We start from the raw sequence: 22,500 nt of genomic DNA, 5'->3' as shown, positions 1-22,500 counted from the left end.
TCATTTATTTCTAGACAAGACTGAGATAATGCTAGAAGACTGACAATATCCCCATGAGGGGAGGGTAAGCTATGTTCACAGACTTAGTAAGGAATTGAATGCTTACATAATAGGGCTAATATACTGGTTGACACTTATTCAGGGCACTTGATTGTTTGGCTAAGGAAAAATCGTTTTGCAAGACACTTTGAAAGCCCTTTTGGTTTTTTTCTGGGGTTATTACCACATGGCTGTTTTTTAGTCACTTAGGAGTGATTTACTAGGCCCCACAGCTCCGGAGTAGAGTGGGAGGGGCCTAATTGCCTCAGGTGCACACTTAGAATTGCAGACAAGTTCATGCTGTTTCACATGGAGGGTCCTGCTGATGTTTGAGGGCCTAAAATAAGCTATATTCCCCCAAATCTGATCCCTAAGGGAAGGTAGGGCCACAGCAAGGCTGTGGCAAAGTGCTGTAGTGATTTAACCAGGTGTTGGCTTTAGGCTGCTCCGGTTTGGGCATTAAGGGGTTAATCGTTTTGAAACTTGGGGTGCAATCTTATTAAGGCTTTAGCTACATACTGTGAAAATTTCAGAAAGATTGCTGCATTTTTCACCGTTTTGTAAAATTGTGTTCTCTTTTTATCTCTTAAAGGCACAGTAACGTTTTTTTCAAATTAATCAGATTTCAGTCGGACAACACCACGACTGTAGCTTACGTCAATCATCAGGGGAGAACAAAGAGTTCCCTAGCGATGACGGAAGTAACCAAAATAATCAGGTGGGCGGAGGATCACTCCTGCCACCATCTCTCAGCAATTCACATCCCAGGAGTAGACAACTGGGAGGCGGATTTTCTAAGTCGTCAGACTTTTCACCCGGGGGAGTGGGAACTCCACCCGGAGGTATTTGCCCAGCTGACTCAGTTATGGGGCACCCCAGAGTTGGATCTGATGGCGTCCCGTCAGAACACCAAACTTCCTCTCTACGGGTCCAGGTCCCGGTATCCCAAGGCGGTATTGATAGATGCTCTAGCAGCGCCTTGGTCCTTCAATCTGGCTTATGTTTTTCCACCGTTTCCTCTCCTCCCGCGTCTGGTTGCCAGAATCAAGCAGGAGAAGGCTTCGGTGATTCTGATAGCGGCCACGCAGGACTTGGTATGCAGACCTAGTGGACATGTCATCTGTCCCACCATGGACACTGCCAATGAGGCAGGATCTTCTAATACAGGGTCCGTTCAAGCATCCAAATTTAGTTTCTCTACGTCTGACTGCTTGGAGATTGTACGCTTAATCAATTAAAGCGTGGGTTCTCTGAGTCAGTTATAAATACTCTGATTCAGGCTAGAAAGCTTGTCACCAGGAAAATCTACCATAAGATATTGCGGAAATATCTTTGTTGGTGTGAATCCAAGGGTTACTCATGGAGTAAGATTAGGATTCCCAGGATATTGTCCTTTCTCCAAGAAGGACTGGAGAAAGGATTGTCAGCTAGTTCCTTAAAAGGACAAATATCTGCTTTGTCTATCCTGTTACACAAGCGTCTGGCAGAGGTACCAGACATTCAAGCGTTTGCTCAGGCTTTAGTCAGAATCAAACCTGTCTATAAACCTGTGGCTCCTACATGGAGTTGGAATCTAGTTCTTTCAGTTCTTCAAGGGGTTCCGTTTGAACATTTACATTCCATAGACATTAAGTTGTTATCTTGGAAAGTTTTGTTTTTTGATAGCTATCTCTTCTGCTCAAAGAGTTTCAGAATTATCTGCCTTACAGTGTGATTCACCTTACCTGGTGTTCCACGCAGATAAGGTAGTTTTGCGTACCAAGCCTGGTTTTCTTCCTAAAGTTGTTTCTAACAAGAATATTAACCAGGAAATAGTTGTTCCTTCTCTGTGTCCTAATCCATCCTCGAAGAAGGAACGTCTATTACACAATCTTAATGTAGTTCGTGCTTTAAAGTTCTATTTACAAGCAACTAAGGATTTCAGACAAACATCTTCCTTGTTTGTTATCTATTCTGGTAAGAGGAGAGGTCAGAAAGCGACTGCTACCTCTCTTTCCTTTTGGCTGAAAAGCATCATCCGTTTGGCCTATGACACTACTGGCCAGCAGCCTCCTGAAAGAATTACTGCTCATTCTACCAGAGCAGTGGCTTCCACATGGGCTTTCAAAAATGAGGCTTCTGTTGAACAGATTTGTAAGGCAGCGACTTGGTCTTCACTGCATACTTTTGCCAAATTTTACAAATTCGATACTTTTGCTTCTTCTGAGGCTATTTTTGGGAGAAAGTTTTTGCAAGCAGTGGTGCCTTCCGTTTAAGGTACCTGTCTTGTTCCCTCCCTTAATCCGTGTCCTAAAGCTTTGGTATTGGTATCCCACAAGTTAAGGATGAATCCGTGGACTGGATACACCTTGCAAGAGAAAACAGAATTTATGCTTACCTGATAAATTACTTTCTCTTGCGGTGTATCCAGTCCACGGCCCGCCCTGGCATTTAAGTCAGGTAAAAAAATTTTTTGGTTTAAACTACAGTCACCACTGCACCCTATGGTTTCTCCTTTTTCTTCCTAACCTTTGGTCGAATGACTGGGGGGGGGAGCTAGAGGGGGAGCTATATGGACAGCTTTGCTGTGTGCTTTCTTTGCTACTTCCTGTAGGGAATGAGAATATCCCACAAGTAAAGGATGAATCCGTGGACTGGATACACCGCAAGAGAAAGTAATTTATCAGGTAAGCATAAATTCTGTTTTTTGAAGGCGAGAAGTTATAGGCTGTAGTGCTATAAGCTCAGCTTTTATGTGCATGGTTTTCTCTGCAAATGGCTGTATGTATGAAGCTTATTCTTAGCTGTGTTTTTATTTATTTTTGTTATCCCTCAGTGTGTGGGGGCTGTGTGTGTGTGTTACTGCATCAAACATATATAACTTGCATTGTAATTCCCTCTTCTTCACTATCTATTTTTTACTCTGCCTGTGGTGTTTAAGGGAGGTAAAGCCACACTTGTAATCCTCATTCCCCAAGGTTCACTTGGGGTTAATGCCAGAGGATCGGCCGGGCGCCTTCCTTGAACCTCCTAGGCGGAGGGAAAAGAAGTAGTGTAGATAAGGGAATTACTGTACAGTACATCTGGCTTTACCCACAGCCATGGATAATGTCCATTTTACACGGGTAATCCTAGGATTACCCGGATTTCTTACTTTACCCATAACACGTGTGTTTCTTTTCCAGGTGCTGGAAGCTGATAATAATGAGATTTCATGTTTGGATGGATTGTGGCATTTACCACAGCTTGAGGAGTTATCTCTGAAGTGTAACAGTATCCTTTATATGTGCAAATCTAAATTGCTGTTCTTGTTCTGAAGACGTGGCACTGTGTTCTCATCCATGGCAGTAAGTGGCACAAGTTAAACTGTAAGAACTGATTTTAGACTCTTTCTTTCTTTTTCTTTTTTTCCTTTTTTTTTTTTCCTGGGTTAGACACAAAGGGGCCTATTTAACAAAGGTCTGTCGGACCTGATCCGACAGTGCGGATCAGGTCCGACAGATCTTGCTGAATGCGGAGAGCAATATGCTCTCCGTATTCAGCATTGCACCAGCAGCTCTTGTGAGCTGCTGGTGCAACGCCGCCCCCTGCAGATTTGCAGCCAATCGGTCGCCAGCAGGGTGGTGTCAAACAACCTGATCGTACTCGATCGGATTGAATTGCGGAGATGTCTGTCCGCCTGCTTAGAGCAGGCGGACAGGTTATGGAGCAGCAGTCTTTTGACCGCTGCTTCATAACTGGTGTTTCTAGCGAGCCTCCAGGTTCGCCAGAAACACGGGCCCTCAAGCTCCATCCGGAGCTTGATAAATGGGCCCCATAGTCCCACTCAGGAGCTGCAGAAAACTGTTGTCCCAAAACAGTTAACACCTAATAAGCCAGTCTTCATAAACGCCTGGCTGTGTTGTACTCTGGAACTGCAAAACTTATGGCTCCTGAGTGGCTTTAAATATGTGTTTAACCCTTTTTGTGGGCTCAATTATCAAAACTTTGCCAGACAGAATGTGAAACACCACACTGACACATGCAGAGGCTGCTTTCAAGAAGTAAAAAAAAATGAAAAATACACATCAGATTGATCTGCGTTTAGTGCATATTATCTTACAGTTGCCTCTATTTCCAATTTTCTATTAAAGGGACAGTCAACACCACAATTTTTGTTGTTTAAAAAGATAGATAATCCCTTGATTACCCATTCCCCAGTTTTGCATAACCAACACAGTTATATTAATACACCTTTTACCTCTGTGATTACCTTGCATCTAATCCTCTACAAACTGCCCTATTCTTTCAGTTCTTTTGAAAGACTTGCATTTTAGCCAATCTGTGCTGACTCCTAGGTAACTTCACGTGCGCGAGCTTAATGTTATCTATATGACACACATGAACTAATGCCCTCTAGTGGTGAAAAACTGTCAAAATGCATTTAGATAAGAGGTGGCCTTCAAGGTCTAAGAAATGGGCATATAAGCCTACCTAGGTTTAGCTTTCAACTAAGAATATCAAAAAAACAAAGCAAAATTGGTGATAAAAGTAAATTGCAAAGTTGTTTAAAATTAAATGCCCTATTTGAATCATGAAAGTTTATTTTGGATTTGACTGTCCCTTTTAAGGTAATAAGTGTTTTGAGTATTTTGACACAATCTCAACACCTTTTAATTTGGGGAATAAATTGCAAGATCTGCGGGGGAAAAATTTAGAGAATGCACCAGACCTGTAGAAGACATTTCTCCAACATAGGTGTGTCCGGTCCACGGCGTCATCCTTACTTGTGGGATATTCTCTTCCCCAACAGGAAATGGCAAAGAGCCCAGCAAAGCTGGTCACATGATCCCTCCTAGGCTCCGCCTACCCCAGTCATTCTCTTTGCCGTTGTACAGGCAACATCTCCACGGAGATGGCTTAGAGTTTTTTAGTGTTTAACTGTAGTTTTTATTATTCAATCAAGAGTTTGTTATTTTAAAATAGTGCTGGTATGTACTATTTACTCAGAAACAGAAAAGAGATGAAGATTTCTGTTTGTATGAGGAAAATGATTTTAGCAACCGTCACTAAAATCCATGGCTGTTCCACACAGGACTGTTGAGAGCAATTAACTTCAGTTGGGGGAACAGTGAGCAGTCTCTTGCTGCTTGAGGTATGACACATTCTAACAAGACGATGTAATGCTGGAAGCTGTCATTTTCCCTATGGGATCCGGTAAGCCATGTTTATTAAGATAGTAAATAAGGGCTTCACAAGGGCTTATTAAGACTGTAGACTTTTTCTGGGCTAAATCGATTCATTATTAACACATATTTAGCCTTGAGGAATCATTTAATCTGGGTATTTTGATAAGATTATATCGGCAGGCACTGTTTTAGACACCTTATTCTTTAGGGGCTTTCCCAAATCATAGGCAGAGCCTCATTTTCGCGCCGGTGTTGCGCACTTGTTTTTGAGAGGCATGACATGCAGTCGCATGTGAGAGGAGCTCTGATACTTAGAAAAGACTTTCTGAAGGCGTCATTTGGTATCGTATTCCCCTTTGGGCTTGGTTGGGTCTCAGCAAAGCAGATACCAGGGACTGTAAAGGGGTTAAAGTTAAAAACGGCTCCGGTTCCGTTATTTTAAGGGTTAAAGCTTCCAAATTTGGTGTGCAATACTTTTAAGGCTTTAAGACACTGTGGTGAAAATTTGGTGAATTTTGAACAATTCCTTCATATTTTTTCGCAATTGCAGTAATAAAGTGTGTTCAGTTTAAAATTTAAAGTGACAGTAACGGTTTTATTTTAAAACGTTTTTTGTACTTTGTTATCAAGTTTATGCCTGTTTAACATGTCTGAACTACCAGATAGACTGTGTTCTGAATGTGGGGAAGCCAGAATTCCTTCTCATTTAAATAAATGTGATTTATGTGACAATGACAATGATGCCCAAGATGATTCCTCAAGTGAGGGGAGTAAGCATGGTACTGCATCATTCCCTCCTTCGTCTACACGAGTCTTGCCCACTCAGGAGGCCCCTAGTACATCTAGCGCGCCAATACTCCTTACTATGCAACAATTAACGGCTGTAATGGATAATTCTGTCAAAAACATTTTAGCCAAAATGAACACTTATCAGCGTAAGCGCGACTGCTCTGTTTTAGATACTGAAGAGCATGACGACGCTGATAATAATGGTTCTGAAGGGCCCCTAAACCAGTCTGATGGGGCCAGGGAGGTTTTGTCTGAGGGAGAAATTACTGATTCAGGGAACATTTCTCAACAAGCTGAACCTGATGTGATTACGTTTAAATTTAAGTTGGAACATCTCCGCATTCTGCTTAAGGAGGTATTATCCACTCTGGATGATTGTGACAAGTTGGTCATCCCAGAGAAACTATGTAAAATGGACAAGTTCCTAGAGGTCCCGGGGCTCCCAGAAGCTTTTCCTATACCCAAGCGGGTGGCGGACATTGTAAATAAAGAATGGGAAAGGCCCGGTATTCCTTTCGTCCCTCCCCCCATTTTTAAAAAATTGTTTCCTATGGTCGACCCCAGAAAGGACTTATGGCAGACAGTCCCCAAGGTCGAGGGAGCGGTTTCCACTTTAAACAAACGCACCACTATACCCATAGAAGATAGTTGTGCTTTCAAAGATCCTATGGATAAAAAATTAGAAGGTTTACTTAAAAAGATGTTTGTTCAGCAGGGTTACCTTCTACAACCAATTTCATGCATTGTCCCTGTCGCTACAGCCGCGTGTTTCTGGTTCGATGAGCTGATAAAGGCGGTCGATAGTGATTCTCCTCCTTATGAGGAGATTATGGACAGAATCAATGCTCTCAAATTGGCTAATTCTTTCACCCTAGACGCCACTTTGCAATTGGCTAGGTTAGCGGCTAAGAATTCTGGGTTTGCTATTGTGGCGCGCAGAGCGCTTTGGTTGAAATCTTGGTCAGCTGATGCGTCTTCCAAGAACAAGCTACTTAACATTCCTTTCAAGGGGAAAACGCTGTTTGGCCCTGACTTGAAAGAGATTATCTCTGATATCACTGGGGGTAAGGGCCACGCCCTTCCTCAGGATCGGCCTTTCAAGGCAAAAAATAAACCTAATTTTCGTCCCTTTCGTAGAAACGGACCAGCCCAAAGTGCTACGTCCTCTAAGCAAGAGGGTAATACTTCTCAAGCCAAGCCAGCTTGGAGACCAATGCAAGGCTGGAACAAGGGAAAGCAGGCCAAGAAACCTGCCACTGCTACCAAGACAGCATGAAATGTTGGCCCCCGATCCGGGACCGGATCTGGTGGGGGGCAGACTCTCTCTCTTCGCTCAGGCTTGGGCAAGAGATGTTCTGGATCCTTGGGCGCTAGAAATAGTCTCCCAAGGTTATCTTCTGGAATTCAAGGGGCTTCCCCCAAGGGGGAGGTTCCACAGGTCTCAGTTGTCTTCAGACCACATAAAAAGACAGGCATTCTTACATTGTGTAGAAGACCTGTTAAAAATGGGAGTGATTCATCCTGTTCCATTAGGAGAACAAGGGATGGGGTTCTACTCCAATCTGTTCATAGTTCCCAAAAAAGAGGGAACGTTCAGACCAATCTTAGATCTCAAGATCTTAAACAAGTTTCTCAAGGTTCCATCGTTCAAGATGGAAACCATTCGAACTATTCTTCCTTCCATCCAGGAAGGTCAATTCATGACCACGGTGGATTTAAAGGATGCGTATCTACATATTCCTATCCACAAGGAACATCATCGGTTCCTAAGGTTCGCATTCCTGGACAAGCATTACCAGTTCGTGGCGCTTCCTTTCGGATTAGCCACTGCTCCAAGGATTTTCACAAAGGTACTAGGGTCCCTTCTAGCTGTGCTAAGACCAAGGGGCATTGCTGTAGTACCTTACTTGGACGACATTCTGATTCAAGCGTCGTCCCTTCCTCAAGCAAAGGCTCACACGGACATTGTCCTGGCCTTTCTCAGATCTCACGGATGGAAAGTGAACGTGGAAAAGAGTTCTCTATCTCCGTCAACAAGGGTTCCCTTCTTGGGAACAATAATAGACTCCTTAGAAATGAGGATTTTTCTGACAGAGGCCAGAAAAACAAAACTTCTAGACTCTTGTCGGATACTTCATTCCGTTCCTCTTCCTTCCATAGCGCAGTGCATGGAAGTGATAGGTTTGATGGTAGCGGCAATGGACATAGTTCCTTTTGCGCGCATTCATCTAAGACCATTACAACTGTGCATGCTCAGTCAGTGGAATGGGGACTATACAGACTTGTCTCCGAAGATACAAGTAAATCAGAGGACCAGAGACTCACTCCGTTGGTGGCTGTCCCTGGACAACCTGTCACAAGGGATGACATTCCGCAGACCAGAGTGGGTCATTGTCACGACCGACGCCAGTCTGATGGGCTGGGGCGCGGTCTGGGGATCCCTGAAAGCTCAGGGTCTTTGGTCTCGGGAAGAATCTCTTCTACCGATAAATATTCTGGAACTGAGAGCGATATTCAATGCTCTCAAGGCTTGGCCTCAGCTAGCGAGGGCCAAGTTCATACGGTTTCAATCAGACAACATGACAACTGTTGCGTACATCAACCATCAGGGGGGAACAAGGAGTTCCCTAGCGATGGAAGAAGTGACCAAAATCATTCTATGGGCGGAGTCTCACTCCTGCCACCTGTCTGCTATCCACATCCCAGGAGTGGAAAATTGGGAAGCGGATTTTCTGAGTCGTCAGACATTGCATCCGGGGGAGTGGGAACTCCATCCGGAAATCTTTGCCCAAGTCACTCAACTGTGGGGCATTCCAGACATGGATCTGATGGCCTCTCGTCAGAACTTCAAAGTTCCTTGCTACGGGTCCAGATCCAGGGATCCCAAGGCGGCTCTAGTGGATGCACTAGTAGCACCTTGGGCCTTCAAACTAGCTTATGTGTTCCCGCCGTTTCCTCTCATCCCCAGGCTGGTAGCCAGGATCAATCAGGAGAGGGCGTCGGTGATCTTGATAGCTCCTGCGTGGCCACGCAGGACTTGGTATGCAGATCTGGTGAATATGTCATCGGCTCCACCATGGAAGCTACCTTTGAGACGAGACCTTCTTGTTCAGGGTCCGTTCGAACATCCGAATCTGGTCTCACTCCAGCTGACTGCTTGGAGATTGAACGCTTGATCTTATCGAAGCGAGGGTTCTCAGATTCTGTTATCGATACTCTTGTTCAGGCCAGAAAGCCTGTAACTAGAAAGATTTACCACAAAATTTGGAAAAAATATATCTGTTTGTGTGAATCTAAAGGATTCCCTTGGGACAAGGTTAAGATTCCTAAGATTCTATCCTTCCTTCAAGAAGGATTGGAAAAAGGATTATCTGCAAGTTCCCTGAAGGGACAGATTTCTGCCTTGTCTGTGTTACTTCACAAAAAGCTGGCAGCTGTGCCAGATGTTCAAGCCTTTGTTCAGGCTCTGGTTAGAATCAAGCCTGTTTACAAACCCTTGACTCCTCCTTGGAGTCTCAACTTAGTTCTTTCAGTTCTTCAGGGGGTTCCGTTTGAACCCTTACATTCCGTTGATATTAAGTTATTATCTTGGAAAGTTTTGTTTTTGGTTGCAATTTCTTCTGCTAGAAGAGTTTCAGAATTATCTGCTCTGCAGTGTTCTCCTCCTTATCTGGTGTTCCATGCAGATAAGGTGGTTTTACGTACTAAACCTGGTTTTCTTCCAAAAGTTGTTTCTAACAAAAACATTAACCAGGAGATTATCGTACCTTCTCTGTGTCCGAAACCAGTTTCGAAGAAGGAACGTTTGTTGCACAACTTGGATGTTGTTCGCGCTCTAAAATTCTATTTAGATGCTACAAAGGATTTTAGACAAACATCTTCCCTGTTTGTTGTTTATTCCGGTAAAAGGAGAGGTCAAAAAGCAACTTCTACCTCTCTCTCTTTTTGGATTAAAAGCATCATCAGATTGGCTTACGAGACTGCCGGACGGCAGCCTCCCGAAAGAATCACAGCTCATTCCACTAGGGCTGTGGCTTCCACATGGGCCTTCAAGAACGAGGCTTCTGTTGATCAGATATGTAGGGCAGCGACTTGGTCTTCACTGCACACTTTTACCAAATTTTACAAGTTTGATACTTTTGCTTCTTCTGAGGCTATTTTTGGGAGAAAGGTTTTGCAAGCCGTGGTGCCTTCCATTTAGGTGACCTGATTTGCTCCCTCCCTTCATCCGTGTCCTAAAGCTTTGGTATTGGTTCCCACAAGTAAGGATGACGCCGTGGACCGGACACACCTATGTTGGAGAAAACATAATTTATTTTTACCTTATAAATTACTTTCTCCAACGGTGTGTCCGGTCCACGGCCCGCCCTGGTTTTTTAATCAGGTCTGATAATCTATTTTCTTTAACTACAGTCACCACGGTATCATATGGTTTCTCCTATGCAAATATTCCTCCTTAACGTCGGTCGAATGACTGGGGTAGGCGGAGCCTAGGAGGGATCATGTGACCAGCTTTGCTGGGCTCTTTGCCATTTCCTGTTGGGGAAGAGAATATCCCACAAGTAAGGATGACGCCGTGGACCGGACACACCGTTGGAGAAAGTAATTTATCAGGTAAACATAAATTCTGTTTTCAGCTATGCCCATGGAACACCCCTGTTCAGCCCGCTAGAAGAGGTGGGAATTTCATTTTACAATAAGGAAAATATGTTTTTAATTTAATATTATAATTACAAATGTTGTTGCATTTTTTTAAGTGCAATGTAATTTTATTACTATTTTTACTATGCACCTTAAATTTATTTTTTTCCTGTATAATTTCAATACATTTTTGTTTTTTATATATATTTTATTGAATTTTCCATCGTATATAAGATACATTTCTGTAAAATTGGTGTCAGATTAAGAAAATTAAAGAATTGTTTGCAACCTTATTAAATTCTGTCTCTTTAATGTCTATATTATAGAATAAAATATAGACATCTTAAATTTGATACCCAAATGTTGAAACACTTCAAAGTGATGTAGCATAGCTGTAAAAAGCTGACTAGAAAATATCACCTTAACAACTCTATGTAAAAAAGAAAGATATATTTCTCTTGTAAGATGTATCGAGTCCACGGATTCATCCTTTACTTGTGGGATATTCTCCTTCCCAACAGGAAGTGGCAAAGAGAGCACACAGCAGAGCTGTCCATATAGCTCCAGCTCCACCCCCCAGTCATTCTCTTTGCTGGCTCTAAGCAATCGGAAGGGTAAAGTGAATGTGTTAGAAAAAATTTAGTTTTTATTTTCAACAAGCAAGATTTTGTTATTTTAAATGGTACCGGTGTGTACTATTTACTCTCTAGCAAGAAAGGAGATGAAGATTTCTGCAGGGAGGAAGATGATTTTAGCATGTTGTAACTAAAATCCACTGCTGTTCCCACACAGGACTGAGGAGTACAAGAAAACTTCAGTTGGGGGGAACGGTTTGCAGGTTAGGCTGCAATAAGGTATGTTCAGTCTTTTTTTCTTCTAGACAAGACTGTGATAATGCTAGAGAAGACGGATAATATCCCCATGAGGGAAGGGTAAGCTGTATTCAGAGACTAAGTATGGAATTTCAAGCTTACATAACAGGGCTAGTTTATGCTGGTTGAAACTACTTTTTTTATTGAAAATATCGTTTTTTGAGACACTTTGAAGGTTCCTTTGGGTTTCTTTCAGGGGTTGTTACCCACATGGCTAATATTAAAACACTTTGGAGTGTTTCTTTAGGCCTCACAAGCACCGGAAGGGGCCTAATTTTGCGCCTCTGTTGCGCAGTTATATTTGACTAGAAGTTCAGGCTGTTTCACATGGAGGGTCCTGCTGCAGTTTGAGGGCCTATAAGAAGCTTTTTCCCCACAAATCTGGTTCCTAAGGGAAGGTAGGGCCACAGCAGAGCTGTGGCAAGGTGCTGAACGTTTTTTAACCGTTTTTTTGGCTTACTGTCGATCCGGTTTGGGCATTAAGGGGTTAATCGTTTTTATTGCTAGTGGTGCAATCTTACTAATGCTTTAGGTACATACTGTAAAAATTTCGAAAAGTTTGCTGCATTTTTCAGTTTTGTAAAATTGTGTGCCTTTTTTTTATCTCTTAAAGGCACAGTAACGTTTTTTTCAAAGTGTGTTTTTACTTGATTAAAGTGATTTCCAAGCCTTCTTGTTTAACTACTAGTCTTTTTAAACATGTCTGACACCAAGGAAAATCCTTGTTCAATGTGTTTAGAAGCCATGGTGGAACCCCCTCTCAGAATGTGTCCCACTTGTACTGATATGTCTATACACTTTAAAGATCATATTGTTACACTTAAAAATGTGTCCCAAGATGATTCTCAGACAGAAGGTAACGAGGTTAGCCCGTCAACCTCTCCCCAAGTGTCACAACCAGTTACGCCCGCTCAAGCGACGCCTAGCACCTCTAGTGCGTCTAACTCTTTTACCTTGCAAGATTTGGCGGCAGTTATGAATAATACCCTCTCAGTGTTCTTATCTAAACTGCCCGTGTTACCGGCAAAGCGTGATAGCTCTGTTTTAAGAACAGATAATGAGCATTCTGACGCTTTAGTAGCCGTATCCGATATACCCTCACAACGCTCTAAAGTTGGGGCTAGGGATGGACTGTCTGAGGGAGACATTTCCAATTCAGGAAAGGTTTCTCCTCAAACAGATTCAGATATATTGGCTTTTAAATTTAAACTAGAACACCTCCGCTTATTGCTCAGGGAGGTATTAGTTACTCTGGATGACTGCGACCCTATGGTGGTTCCAGAGAAATTGTGTAAAATGGACAAGTACCTGGAAGTTCCGGTTTACACTGATGTGTTCCCGGTCCCTAAGAGGATTGCGGATATCGTTACTAGGGAGTGGGTTAGACCAGGTATTCCCTTCGTTCCCCCTCCTGTTTTTTAGAAAATGTTCCCCATATCTGACCCCATGCGGGACTCGTGGCAGACGGTCCCTAAGGTGGAGGGGGCTATTTCTTCACTTGCTAAACGCACAACCATACCAATTGAAGACAGTTGTGCTTTCAAAGACCCTATGGATAAAAAAAATTAGAGGGTTTGCTTAAGAAAATTTTTGTTCAACAAGGTTTTCTTCTCCAACCTATTACGTGCATTGTTCCTGTAACTACTGCAGCTGCTTTCTGGTTCGAGGCGCTGGAAGATGCGCTCCAGACGGAGACCTCATATGAGGACATTATGGACAGAATTAAGGCTCTTAAACTGGCTAATTCTTTTATCACAGATGCCGCTTTCCAACTAGCTAAGTTAGCGGCAAAGAATTCAGGTTTCGCCATTTTAGCGCGCAGGGCGCTATGGCTAAAGGCCTGGTCGGCCGATGTGTCGTCAAAATCCAAACTCTTGAACATCCCTTTCAAAGGAAAGACCCTCTTCGGGCCTGAATTGAAAGAGATTATTTCAGAAATCACTGGGGGAAAAGGCCATGCTCTCCTTCAGGACAAGTCCTTCAAGTTAAAGAACAAACAAAATAATTTTCGTTCCTTTCGGAATTTCAGGATCTAGTAGGGGGCAGACTTTCTCTCTTCGCTCAGGCCTGGGCAAGAGATGTACTCGATCCCTGGGCCTTAGAGATTGTATCCCAGGGATATCTTCTAGAATTCAAGGACTCCCCTCCAAGGGGAAGGTTCCACATTTCTCGTCTGTCTACAGACCAGACAAAGAAAGAGGCGTTCTTACGCTGTGTAGAAGACCTACATACAATGGGAGTGATCCACCCAGTTCCAATGGCGGAACAAGGGCTGGGTTTTTACTCAAACCTGTTTGTGGTTCCCAAGAAAGAAGGAACTTTCAGACCAATCCTGGATCTCAAAATTCTAAACAAATTCCTCATCATTCAAGATGGAGACCATTCGGACAATCTTACCAATGATCCAGGAGGGTCAATATATGACCACCGTGGATTTAAAGGATGCGTATCTGCACATTCCTATCCACAAAGATCATCACCAGTTTCTCAGGTTTGCCTTTCTGGACAAGCATTACCAGTTTGTGGCTCTTCCTTTCGGGTTGGCCACTGCTCCCAGAATTTTCACAAAGGTGCTAGGGTCCCTCCTGGCGATTCTAAGACCGCGGGGCATAGCAGTGGCGCCTTATTTAGACGACATCTTAATTCAGGCGTCGACTTTCCATAGAGCCAAGTCTCACACGGAAATTGTATTGGCCTTTCTGAGGTCTCACGGGTGGAAGGTGAACATCAAAAAGAGGTCTCTCTCCCCCCTCACAAGAGTTTCCTTCCTAGGAACTCTGATAGACTCAGTAGAAATGAAAATATTTCTGACGGAGGTCAGAAAGTCAAAACTCTTAACCACTTGCCGAGCCCTTCATTCCATTCCTTGGCCATCTGTAGCTCAGTGCATGGAGACAATCGGATTAATGGTAGCGGCAATGGACATAGTCCCTTTTTGCACGGATACACCTCAGACCACTGCAACTATGCATGCTCAAACAGTGGAATGGGGATTATGCAGATTTGTCTCCTCAAATACAGCTGGACCAGGGGACCAGAGATTCTCTTCTCTGGTGGTTGTCTCAGGATCACCTGTCTCAGGGAATGTGTTTCCGCAGACCAGAGTGGATCATTGTAACGACCAACGCCAGTCTGTTGGGCTGGGGTGCAGTCTGGGACTCCCTGAAAGCTCAGGGCTTATGGTCTCGGAAGAGGCCCTTCTCCCGATAAACATTCTGGAACTGAGGGCGATATTCAACGCGCTTCAGGCATGGCTTCAGCTAGCCACGGCCAAATTCACCAGATTTCAGTCGGACAACATCACGACTGTAGCTTATGTCAATCATCAGGGAGGAACAAGGAGCTCCCTAGCAATGATGGAAGTAACCAAGATAATCAGGTGGGCGGAGGATCACTCCTGCCATCTCTCAGCAATTCACATCCCAGGAGTAGACAACTGGGAGGCGGATTTTCTAAGTCATCAGACTTTTCACCCGGGGGAGTGGGAACTCCACCCGGAGGTATTTGTCCAGCTGACTCAGCTATGGGGCACTCCAGAATTGGATCTGATGGCGTCCCGTCAGAACACCAAACTTCCTCTTTACGGGTCCAGGTCCCGGGATCCCCAGGTGGTGCTGATAGATGCTCTAGCAGCGCCTTGGTCCTTCAATCTGGCTTATGTTTTTCCACCGTTTCCTCTCCTCCCTCGTCTGGTTGCCAGAATCAAGCAGGAGAGGGCTTCTGTGATTCTGATAAAAAAAATGAAGAAATGAACAGCAGCCAATCAGCACCAGCAGTGCTGAGGTCATGAACTCTTACTGTGATCTCATGAGATTTGACTTAACTCTCATGAGATTTCATAGTAAGCTTCCTTTACCTGATTGGTGAAATAATATGAGAATGCACGATGCTAGTCCCTTCAGATGTCCCAGGACAGACACACTAAAATGCTGCTTAGAAATCCTTTACAATGGGAGGTGGCTACTGAGGAACTTTTGAGGAAAAATACCTTTCTTTTTTACATAGAGATGTTCAGGTGATATTTTCTAATCAGCTTTTTACAGCTATGCTGCATCACTTTCAAGTGTTTAAACATTTGGGTATTATGGCCCTTTAATGGAAAAAATGAAATGCTCTAATTAATTAGAGTATATGATTTTACCACTAAGATGTCAGTTTAGTGTTTTCTTCATAAAGGGAAAGCGTCCACAGGTGCATTCATTACTTTTGGGAATTTAGAAGCGGGCCACCAGGAGGAGGCAAAGGCACCCCAGCCAAAGGCTTAAATACCTCTCCCACTTCCCCCATCCCCCAGTCATTCTTTATTAGAAAGGATAAAGTATGAAGCAATATTAGCACTTCCCTTCAGGTGCTCGCTGCCAGCCCCGGTTGGGGTTCTCCCAAACTGTGTATAAAAGCAGAAAGTGTTGAAAGTGGCGGTGCTGTGTCACCTCCAGGGAACCAAACTGCCCACGTCCTCTGAATCAACCTTATTGCTTTCACCTCCAAAATAAAAGAGCTCACAATGGTGTAGCAGATTTCAGACAATGTGGTAGGCACACAAACTGGTTATACTCACAAGATTGCAGTTAAAATAAGCCTTTTATTAAAGTCATCACAAAGGTGTCTTCAGATGCAGCTTCAGTTTTATTTAAAATACAGCTCAACGCGTTTTGGCTAAAAGAAGCCTTTATCTAGAGCATAAAGTTAAAACAATTTCTGGAACAAATCCATTTGAGCTGTATTTTAAATAAAACCTGAAGCTGCACCTGAAGACACCTTTTGTGATGACTTTAATAAGAGGCTTATTTTAACTGCAATCTTGTGAGTATAACCAGTTTGTGCGCCTACCACATTGTCTGAAATCTGCTACACTATTGTGAGCTCTTTTATTTTGGAGGTGAAAGCAACAAGGTTGACTCAGAGGACATGGGCAGTTTGGTTCCCTGGAGGTGAGACAGCGCCGCCACTTTCAACACTTTCTGCCCCAGTCATTCTTTGCCTTTCGTCCCAGGAGGTTGGCAGAGAAGTGTCAGAATTAGTCTCTTATGGAGGGTAGTACTCTTCGGAATCGGACTGAATTTTTAAGTAATCCTGTCAGCCTTTCAGTGAAAGCTTTGATGAATGTTAGAGTCCGGAGATGCAGGGAGAGTCTTTCTGTGAAACCATCCCGACTCATATTAACAGCTCCACAAGCAATCGGCGTTGATGAGTTTCGTTGCCTGCTTTCTTCTCTCAAGTCCATGGCAGAAGCGATGCTACTATCTGTCACACTTGAAGGGCAGTGTTCCTGTTCCACGGCATAGATTCCGGTAAGATCGTTTCATTTTACTTTCTTCATGAAATGTACTGTATTACAGATGTTTCCCAGCTCGCGGGTCTAATTTATAACACAGGGTCTCAGTGAGGCGCCTTTTGTATCTTGGAATCAAGGGTTAATATCTCCTGAGGGGGGTTATTGAACAGGGGGGGGGTTAATCATGTTTATGTGATTCAACCTGCTTATGTGTAGTGTATTTGGCTCATGGCTGCGGAACATAACGACTTTTGGAAAGTGACACAGCCTTAAAGTGAAGGTCAATTTTCATCAATGAGTGCCCGGTTTTTAAAAATACTTTTAAAAACAGGGGCACTTTCATTGATGAAAATTAACATTGCACTGGATGTGAAGAAATACTTACCTTTTACTTCTGCAAAGCCGGATCGACGATCCCCCTCCTCCTTCCTGCTGTAGACCACAGCAATGTCGAAACTGGCTTCCTCCAATCACAGCCAGGCATCACGAGCTGGACGCTCTGGTGTGCAAGCCATGATTGGAGCATGCCGGTTTTCGTCATTTCTGACGTCGGAGGAACTGAGGCTGAGATCGGCGATCCGGTTTTGCAGGAGTAAAAGGTAAGTGTTTCTTCAAATCCAGTGCAATGTTAATTTTCATCAATGAAAGTGCCCCTGTTTTTAAAAGTATTTTTAAAACCGGGCACTCATTGATGAAAATTTACCTTCACTTTAAGGTCGGGTGCGCTTTTTTGGACTATACGGTTATCCTGGTGACCGGGCGTATTCACGTTTTTGGCCTCCATTTCCGCATTCCTGACTGTGTGGCGACGGAGAAATTCTGGTCTGCTGGTGTCGGGTTCATAGGATGTGGTGAGTTCCCCAGCAATTGTGGGTTTCAGGTGCTGTTTAGATTTTTTGGTCCAATCTTTTGTATCAATATCCTAGTTATGGAGGAGTCTGATATTGTGGAAACGGACGTCTCTGTTTCATTTTCTTCTCCTTGCGCTGAATGCGTATTTCCCCGGATGATACAAGCCTATCAGTTATGTTCTAAATGCCGTATTGGTGTGCTCAATTCCTCAGGATCGGGGGGAATCAAAGGGCCGCAGAGCCATCCGCTTCTAGGGCTTCTGTCCTCCGAGTGGCCAGTTCCCTTCCACCATCGCTTACTACGCATGCAGGTAACCCAGACTTTGCTTATCCTTCTCTGGAAGGTGGCTTATTCCTGCTGGGGGTTTCGGCACAATGTCGTATGTCCATAATTTTGGCGCTGGCGAATCTGCAACTTCCAAAAGTTGGCTTAAGATATTGTTCGTGTTCCGTTATCCAGGGCACTTTAGGCATGGGATTGCCTCTTCAGCTCTCAGGAGGAACGACTGTGCCTGAGGCTTCAGGGGGTCAACCTTCGGGCCGGAGTCGTCTTTTCCTCCGGTGGGGGTATGCTTTGCTTTTGTATAGACTGGAGCGCCTTTGTGTTTTATTGAGGCATGCTGTGGCGTTGTCGGAAGATCCCATCCTTAATGGATCTGAGAATTGTCAGTCTGCTTCTTCGAATAGCTTACAGAATTAGACGTAAGGGGATGAAGCAATCTTCTTATTGTTTTGTTTATTAAGTATCCTTTCCAGTTCTGAGCTTGGGAGAACAGTGTCCCTGTTGGACCGGTCCTGCGGGTGCACCTTTTCTTCTTAGGCGATAACCTGCGAGTTGCCATATCCTTTTTATTTTTATCTGGTGAGGATAGTTTTTATTTTGGTTTAAATCTCATGTTGGTTTTATATTTCCTTCAGGAATTTTATCTGGAATCGATACTTGCGATTGTTTGATCGCACTGTTACTGCTAAGGAAGTTTGTTCTGGACGAGTTTTAGTCCTATGCTTGTCTGCTGTTTATTTCTCCCTCTCTAGGGGAGTCTCTATGCGGCCTTGAGAGTGAGGGCCCTTGTTTTCAGGCTGGTCCTGATTGGGTTCAGATCTTCTGTCTTGAGGCCTAATCAGACACGTGGCGCCTGTTTTGCCTGGCTGGTCAGGTTAGGGCGCTGAGTGCTTCAAATTAATATTTGTGTTATTCCTTGTTTCTTTAACAAGTTTCAACTAAGCATTCTGAGAGGACCTGAGGGTTTGTGAGGCAAGGGGGATTGGTTCAGTCCTCATTAGCCTTTGATGTTAGTCATCTGGGACTAGAAGTTCTGCTGAGACACACTCAATTGATTAAGTTTTTCTGTCGGGTCTTGGAGTGTCTTCTTCCTCACGTGGGTTGGAGGTTGGGAGGACTTCGGTCCTCCTTCCTGCCGGTTCTGGCGGTCTTGCCTCAGGGGTCCTTTGAAATTGCCCCTTTTGGTTTTACCTACTTGATGGTTTTTGCCGTCCAATTTAGGAAGTGAGGGCCGTGTGGTCTTTTCCTACTTCTGGGAGTTAGTCGTCTCCATATCAGGGACAATAGGCTGTGTTGTCTCCTTCTCCAAGCTTCGCTTAGGGTTTTTTTCTAGGTTTGGGATGCTCTGCATTCTTTTTCCTTGGGTGTGGTCCTCTGGTTATGTATTCTGAAAGGACTATGGAGACTAGCCTTTGTTCTACTCTCTACCTTCGGGTGACTCTGTCCTTGTTTTTTCCCTTTGATCTTGGATTTCCTGTTTGTTGTCCTTGACACTCTTGTGTTCTAGAGTATTTGCGTGACTCTGTCACGCCCTAGCTTATTTTTGGAGGGTGGACTCCTGCTAGGGGTGTCACTTCCCTTGGGCTGGGAATTACGAGTGAGTCTTGTTCCCGTTCTCCGGTTTAGTCCGGTTATCTTCCTCTGTGAGGTCTGATTCCTTCATACGAGGTATTTGTGTTCCCTGGGGTGTTTGTTTTTAAAGGATCTGGGGCCCGGGCCCAGGGTTCTTATCTTGGATCCTTATGGATGTCTGGAGACTTATGATCCTGCAGGTTTTGGCTTTAAGGTTAGCTCGTTGAGCCTGCAAGCAGCTGAGCCAGGATTTGCGTTCACCTTCGGGTGCTGGCATGTTCCTTATGGACTGTTTGGTCCTTGGAAGGGTCCCACAATGGTTTAGTTGTAGGCTTTGCGGGCTTGTAAGCTGATAGTTGACATGTCTTTTCACTTTGTCGGGGTTCTGTGATACAATAGTTTGCACATGGACTTTTACGAAGTGTGTTCGGGGAGTTTTCTCTCTGTGGGATCGACAGTGGTGTCTAGATGAATTTCATTCGGTCCGTGCTTTGATCAGACTGACTTTCTTGTCTCTGGGCATGTGTGCTGTCCTTTTATCTGTGCTCTCCCCTTTGAGGGGGTAGTTGCCTTCCTTAAGAGGTGGGGTTTTCCTCTCTCAGGAGAGTCGTTAACCTTCCCTGTGTGCAGGAGTTTGGAACAGGTGCTAGGGGATAGCGGTCTGTTGTTCTGGGGCTTGTTCTGTTCCAACTATGGAAGTTGAGGTCTCCATGTCGGGACTGTTATATAGAGTTGTGCCAGGTCTTCTCAGGGAGCAACAGCACTTTTCTCTTTTCAGGTCCTAGGGGGTTCTCCTTGGGAGTACCTGTATGGAAGAGCGGATTGGGTTGGCACCCGAGCTCTGTTCGAGTTCCTTCCACTCTTTCCATTCCCTGGGGGCTTGTGGTTGGGGTTTTTGTCTGTTCCCCTTGTCTTTCAGACGTGCCTAACGCTTGGGCTGGTCTGGTGTTTGGAGCAGGATCTGTGGTTTGTTGCTCTCCTGCTTCGTCCTCGGTCTTTGAGGTACGGGGAGCCTCCTTGAGGGCTCTGTGTCTTCTCCATTTTCAGGATCTGTGGGAATGAATGGCGGCTCTTGGATAGCCTGTGACGTGTCCACTGCTTAGTGGATGCTTAGCAGTCTGACGGTTTGGAAGCTATCTTCAGCTGCTTTTTACTTACCCTGCAAGTTTTCAAATTTCTGAGTCCTCTTTGGATGACTGTAGCATGCAGTGTTTCGACTCAGGTGTTTACCTATTTGTTTTTACAGGTGTGTAAAGTGAAGCGCTGACCTTTACCTAAAAACTAGCCACTCTTAATTAACTACCTCCTTCCTAGATAGTTTTTGACAAATTGGTATAACAAAAGATTTTGTAGAGGGCACTTAAAGCGTTTCAGGTATTTACTCTAAAAAATAAATAAATTCAAAAAACCTTATCCTTATATCCTGGATAAGCAATAATTGAATATCAAATAATGTAGCACCTATGATCCCTTTCTCAGTGGTATTAAGTATATCGTGAGCTTTGTGTAATTTAAAATTGTTTTTAAACAGTGTACCTTGGAGATCTAGGGTGTTTCTGTTCCTCTCATGCTAGACTGCAGGACTTCTGTCGTGCAGCACCTACCCTCTGGAACACTCTCCCTCGTGCTGTCAGGCTTTGCCCTAATCTTTCTTCCTTTAAATGTTCCCTGAAGACTTTTCTGTTCTGGGAAGCCTACCACCCAACTCAATAATAAATTAATTTCACTTACCTAACATTTTCCTCATCTAACTCTGTATTAACATCTTTCTCAATCTTGAAGTCCTCACCTCCTGTTTCTCAACCTCCTACCCTTCTAGATTGTAAGTTCCCACTGGAATAGGGCCCTCAATCCCTCCTGTATGTGTTTGTAAATTTTGTCCTGTATCTTACAAGTCTTGTATTGTTTTATTTAAATGAATTGTATCCATGGACAGTGCTGCGGAATATGTTGGCGCTTAATAAATAAAGTATAATAATAATAAATAATAATAGTTATTAATTGTGAAAAAGTATTACAATATATGACTCCCTTAATTTACAAAGTGTGAACTTCTATTCAAAACATACAAGTGACATGGTGATTATTAAATTCATAAGAAAAAAATATAATAAAGATGTTTTTTTTAATTTATTTATTTTTTAGAGTAAATACCTGAAACGCGTTAAGCACCCTCTACAAAATCTTTTGTTATACCAGTTTACCTATTTGTGCTGCACATAGTTTCGGTTTCTGAAGATTTAGATAGCTGAGCGACATTTGTGACTTTGGGGATCTTCGTCTTCACTTGTCTTCTAGGGTGCGGTTGCACTGTATTTGGGAGAAGATCTCTTCTCTGTTTCAGATTCCCGGTCCTACCCTTTGGTTTCTGTACAGTCTGGGCGTTGCCTCCCCTTGTTTCTTCAAGACTGATTGGGTCTCTGTGAGCTTGGCCTGGTTTCTCAAGTTTTTGCCTTGTATTTTTATTTGGGACTCGTTGTACTCCATTTAGGTTTTTCTGGAGTCCTTGATGGATGTTCATCCATGTCTTTTCCCTTTGTGGGAGATTACGGTAGTCTGATCCCTTTCTCTAGTAAGGGGTGTGTTGTTTGGGACCGACTGCTTGGTGACGGTGTCTCTTGGAGGCTTGTTGGCTCAGTCGTGTCTAGTCTTTTTTTTTTTTTTTTTTTTTAAAAGTTTTCTCGGCTGTGGTCTCTTTCCATATATGAAGAAAAACTTAAATTATGCTTACCTGGTAATTTTCTTTTCTTCAGATGGAAAGTGTCCACAGCTCCCTGCCGGTATTTTTTCTGTGGGACGTCTGTTTTTGGATTCTTCTGGCGCCTTTTCACCCTGATATTTCTTCTACTGTTCCTTGGCAGAATAACTGGGGGATGGGGGAAGTGGGAGAGGTATTTAAACCTTTGGTTGGGGTGTCTTTGCCTCCTCCTGGTGGCCAGGTTCTGAATTCCCAAAAGTAATGAATGCAGCTGTGCATTCTTTCCACCTGAAGAAAAGAAAATTATCAGGTAAGCATAATTTAAGTTTTTTT

The 22,500-nt window shown here is 43.7% G+C and overlaps 1 protein-coding gene across 4 annotated transcripts in view; it reads left to right on the top strand.

Moving 5' to 3' along the window:
- The window catches only part of RABGGTA (Rab geranylgeranyltransferase subunit alpha), a 190,667-nt gene that overhangs the window by 148,173 nt on the left and 19,994 nt on the right, over nucleotides 1-22,500 (top strand). For all 4 annotated transcript variants that reach the window (XM_053702377.1, XM_053702374.1, XM_053702375.1 and 1 more), the window contains one exon: nucleotides 3,204-3,291. In XM_053702377.1, the coding sequence (XP_053558352.1) occupies nucleotides 3,204-3,291 (88 nt within the window). The remainder of the gene's footprint in view (nucleotides 1-3,203; nucleotides 3,292-22,500) is intronic.

This window comes from Bombina bombina, chromosome 2 (genome assembly GCF_027579735.1).
Source record: "Bombina bombina isolate aBomBom1 chromosome 2, aBomBom1.pri, whole genome shotgun sequence".
Taxonomy (NCBI): Eukaryota; Metazoa; Chordata; class Amphibia; order Anura; family Bombinatoridae; genus Bombina; species Bombina bombina.
The sequence above is the reverse complement of the archived record's forward strand: the minus strand, read 5'-3'. Positions and strand labels throughout refer to the sequence as shown.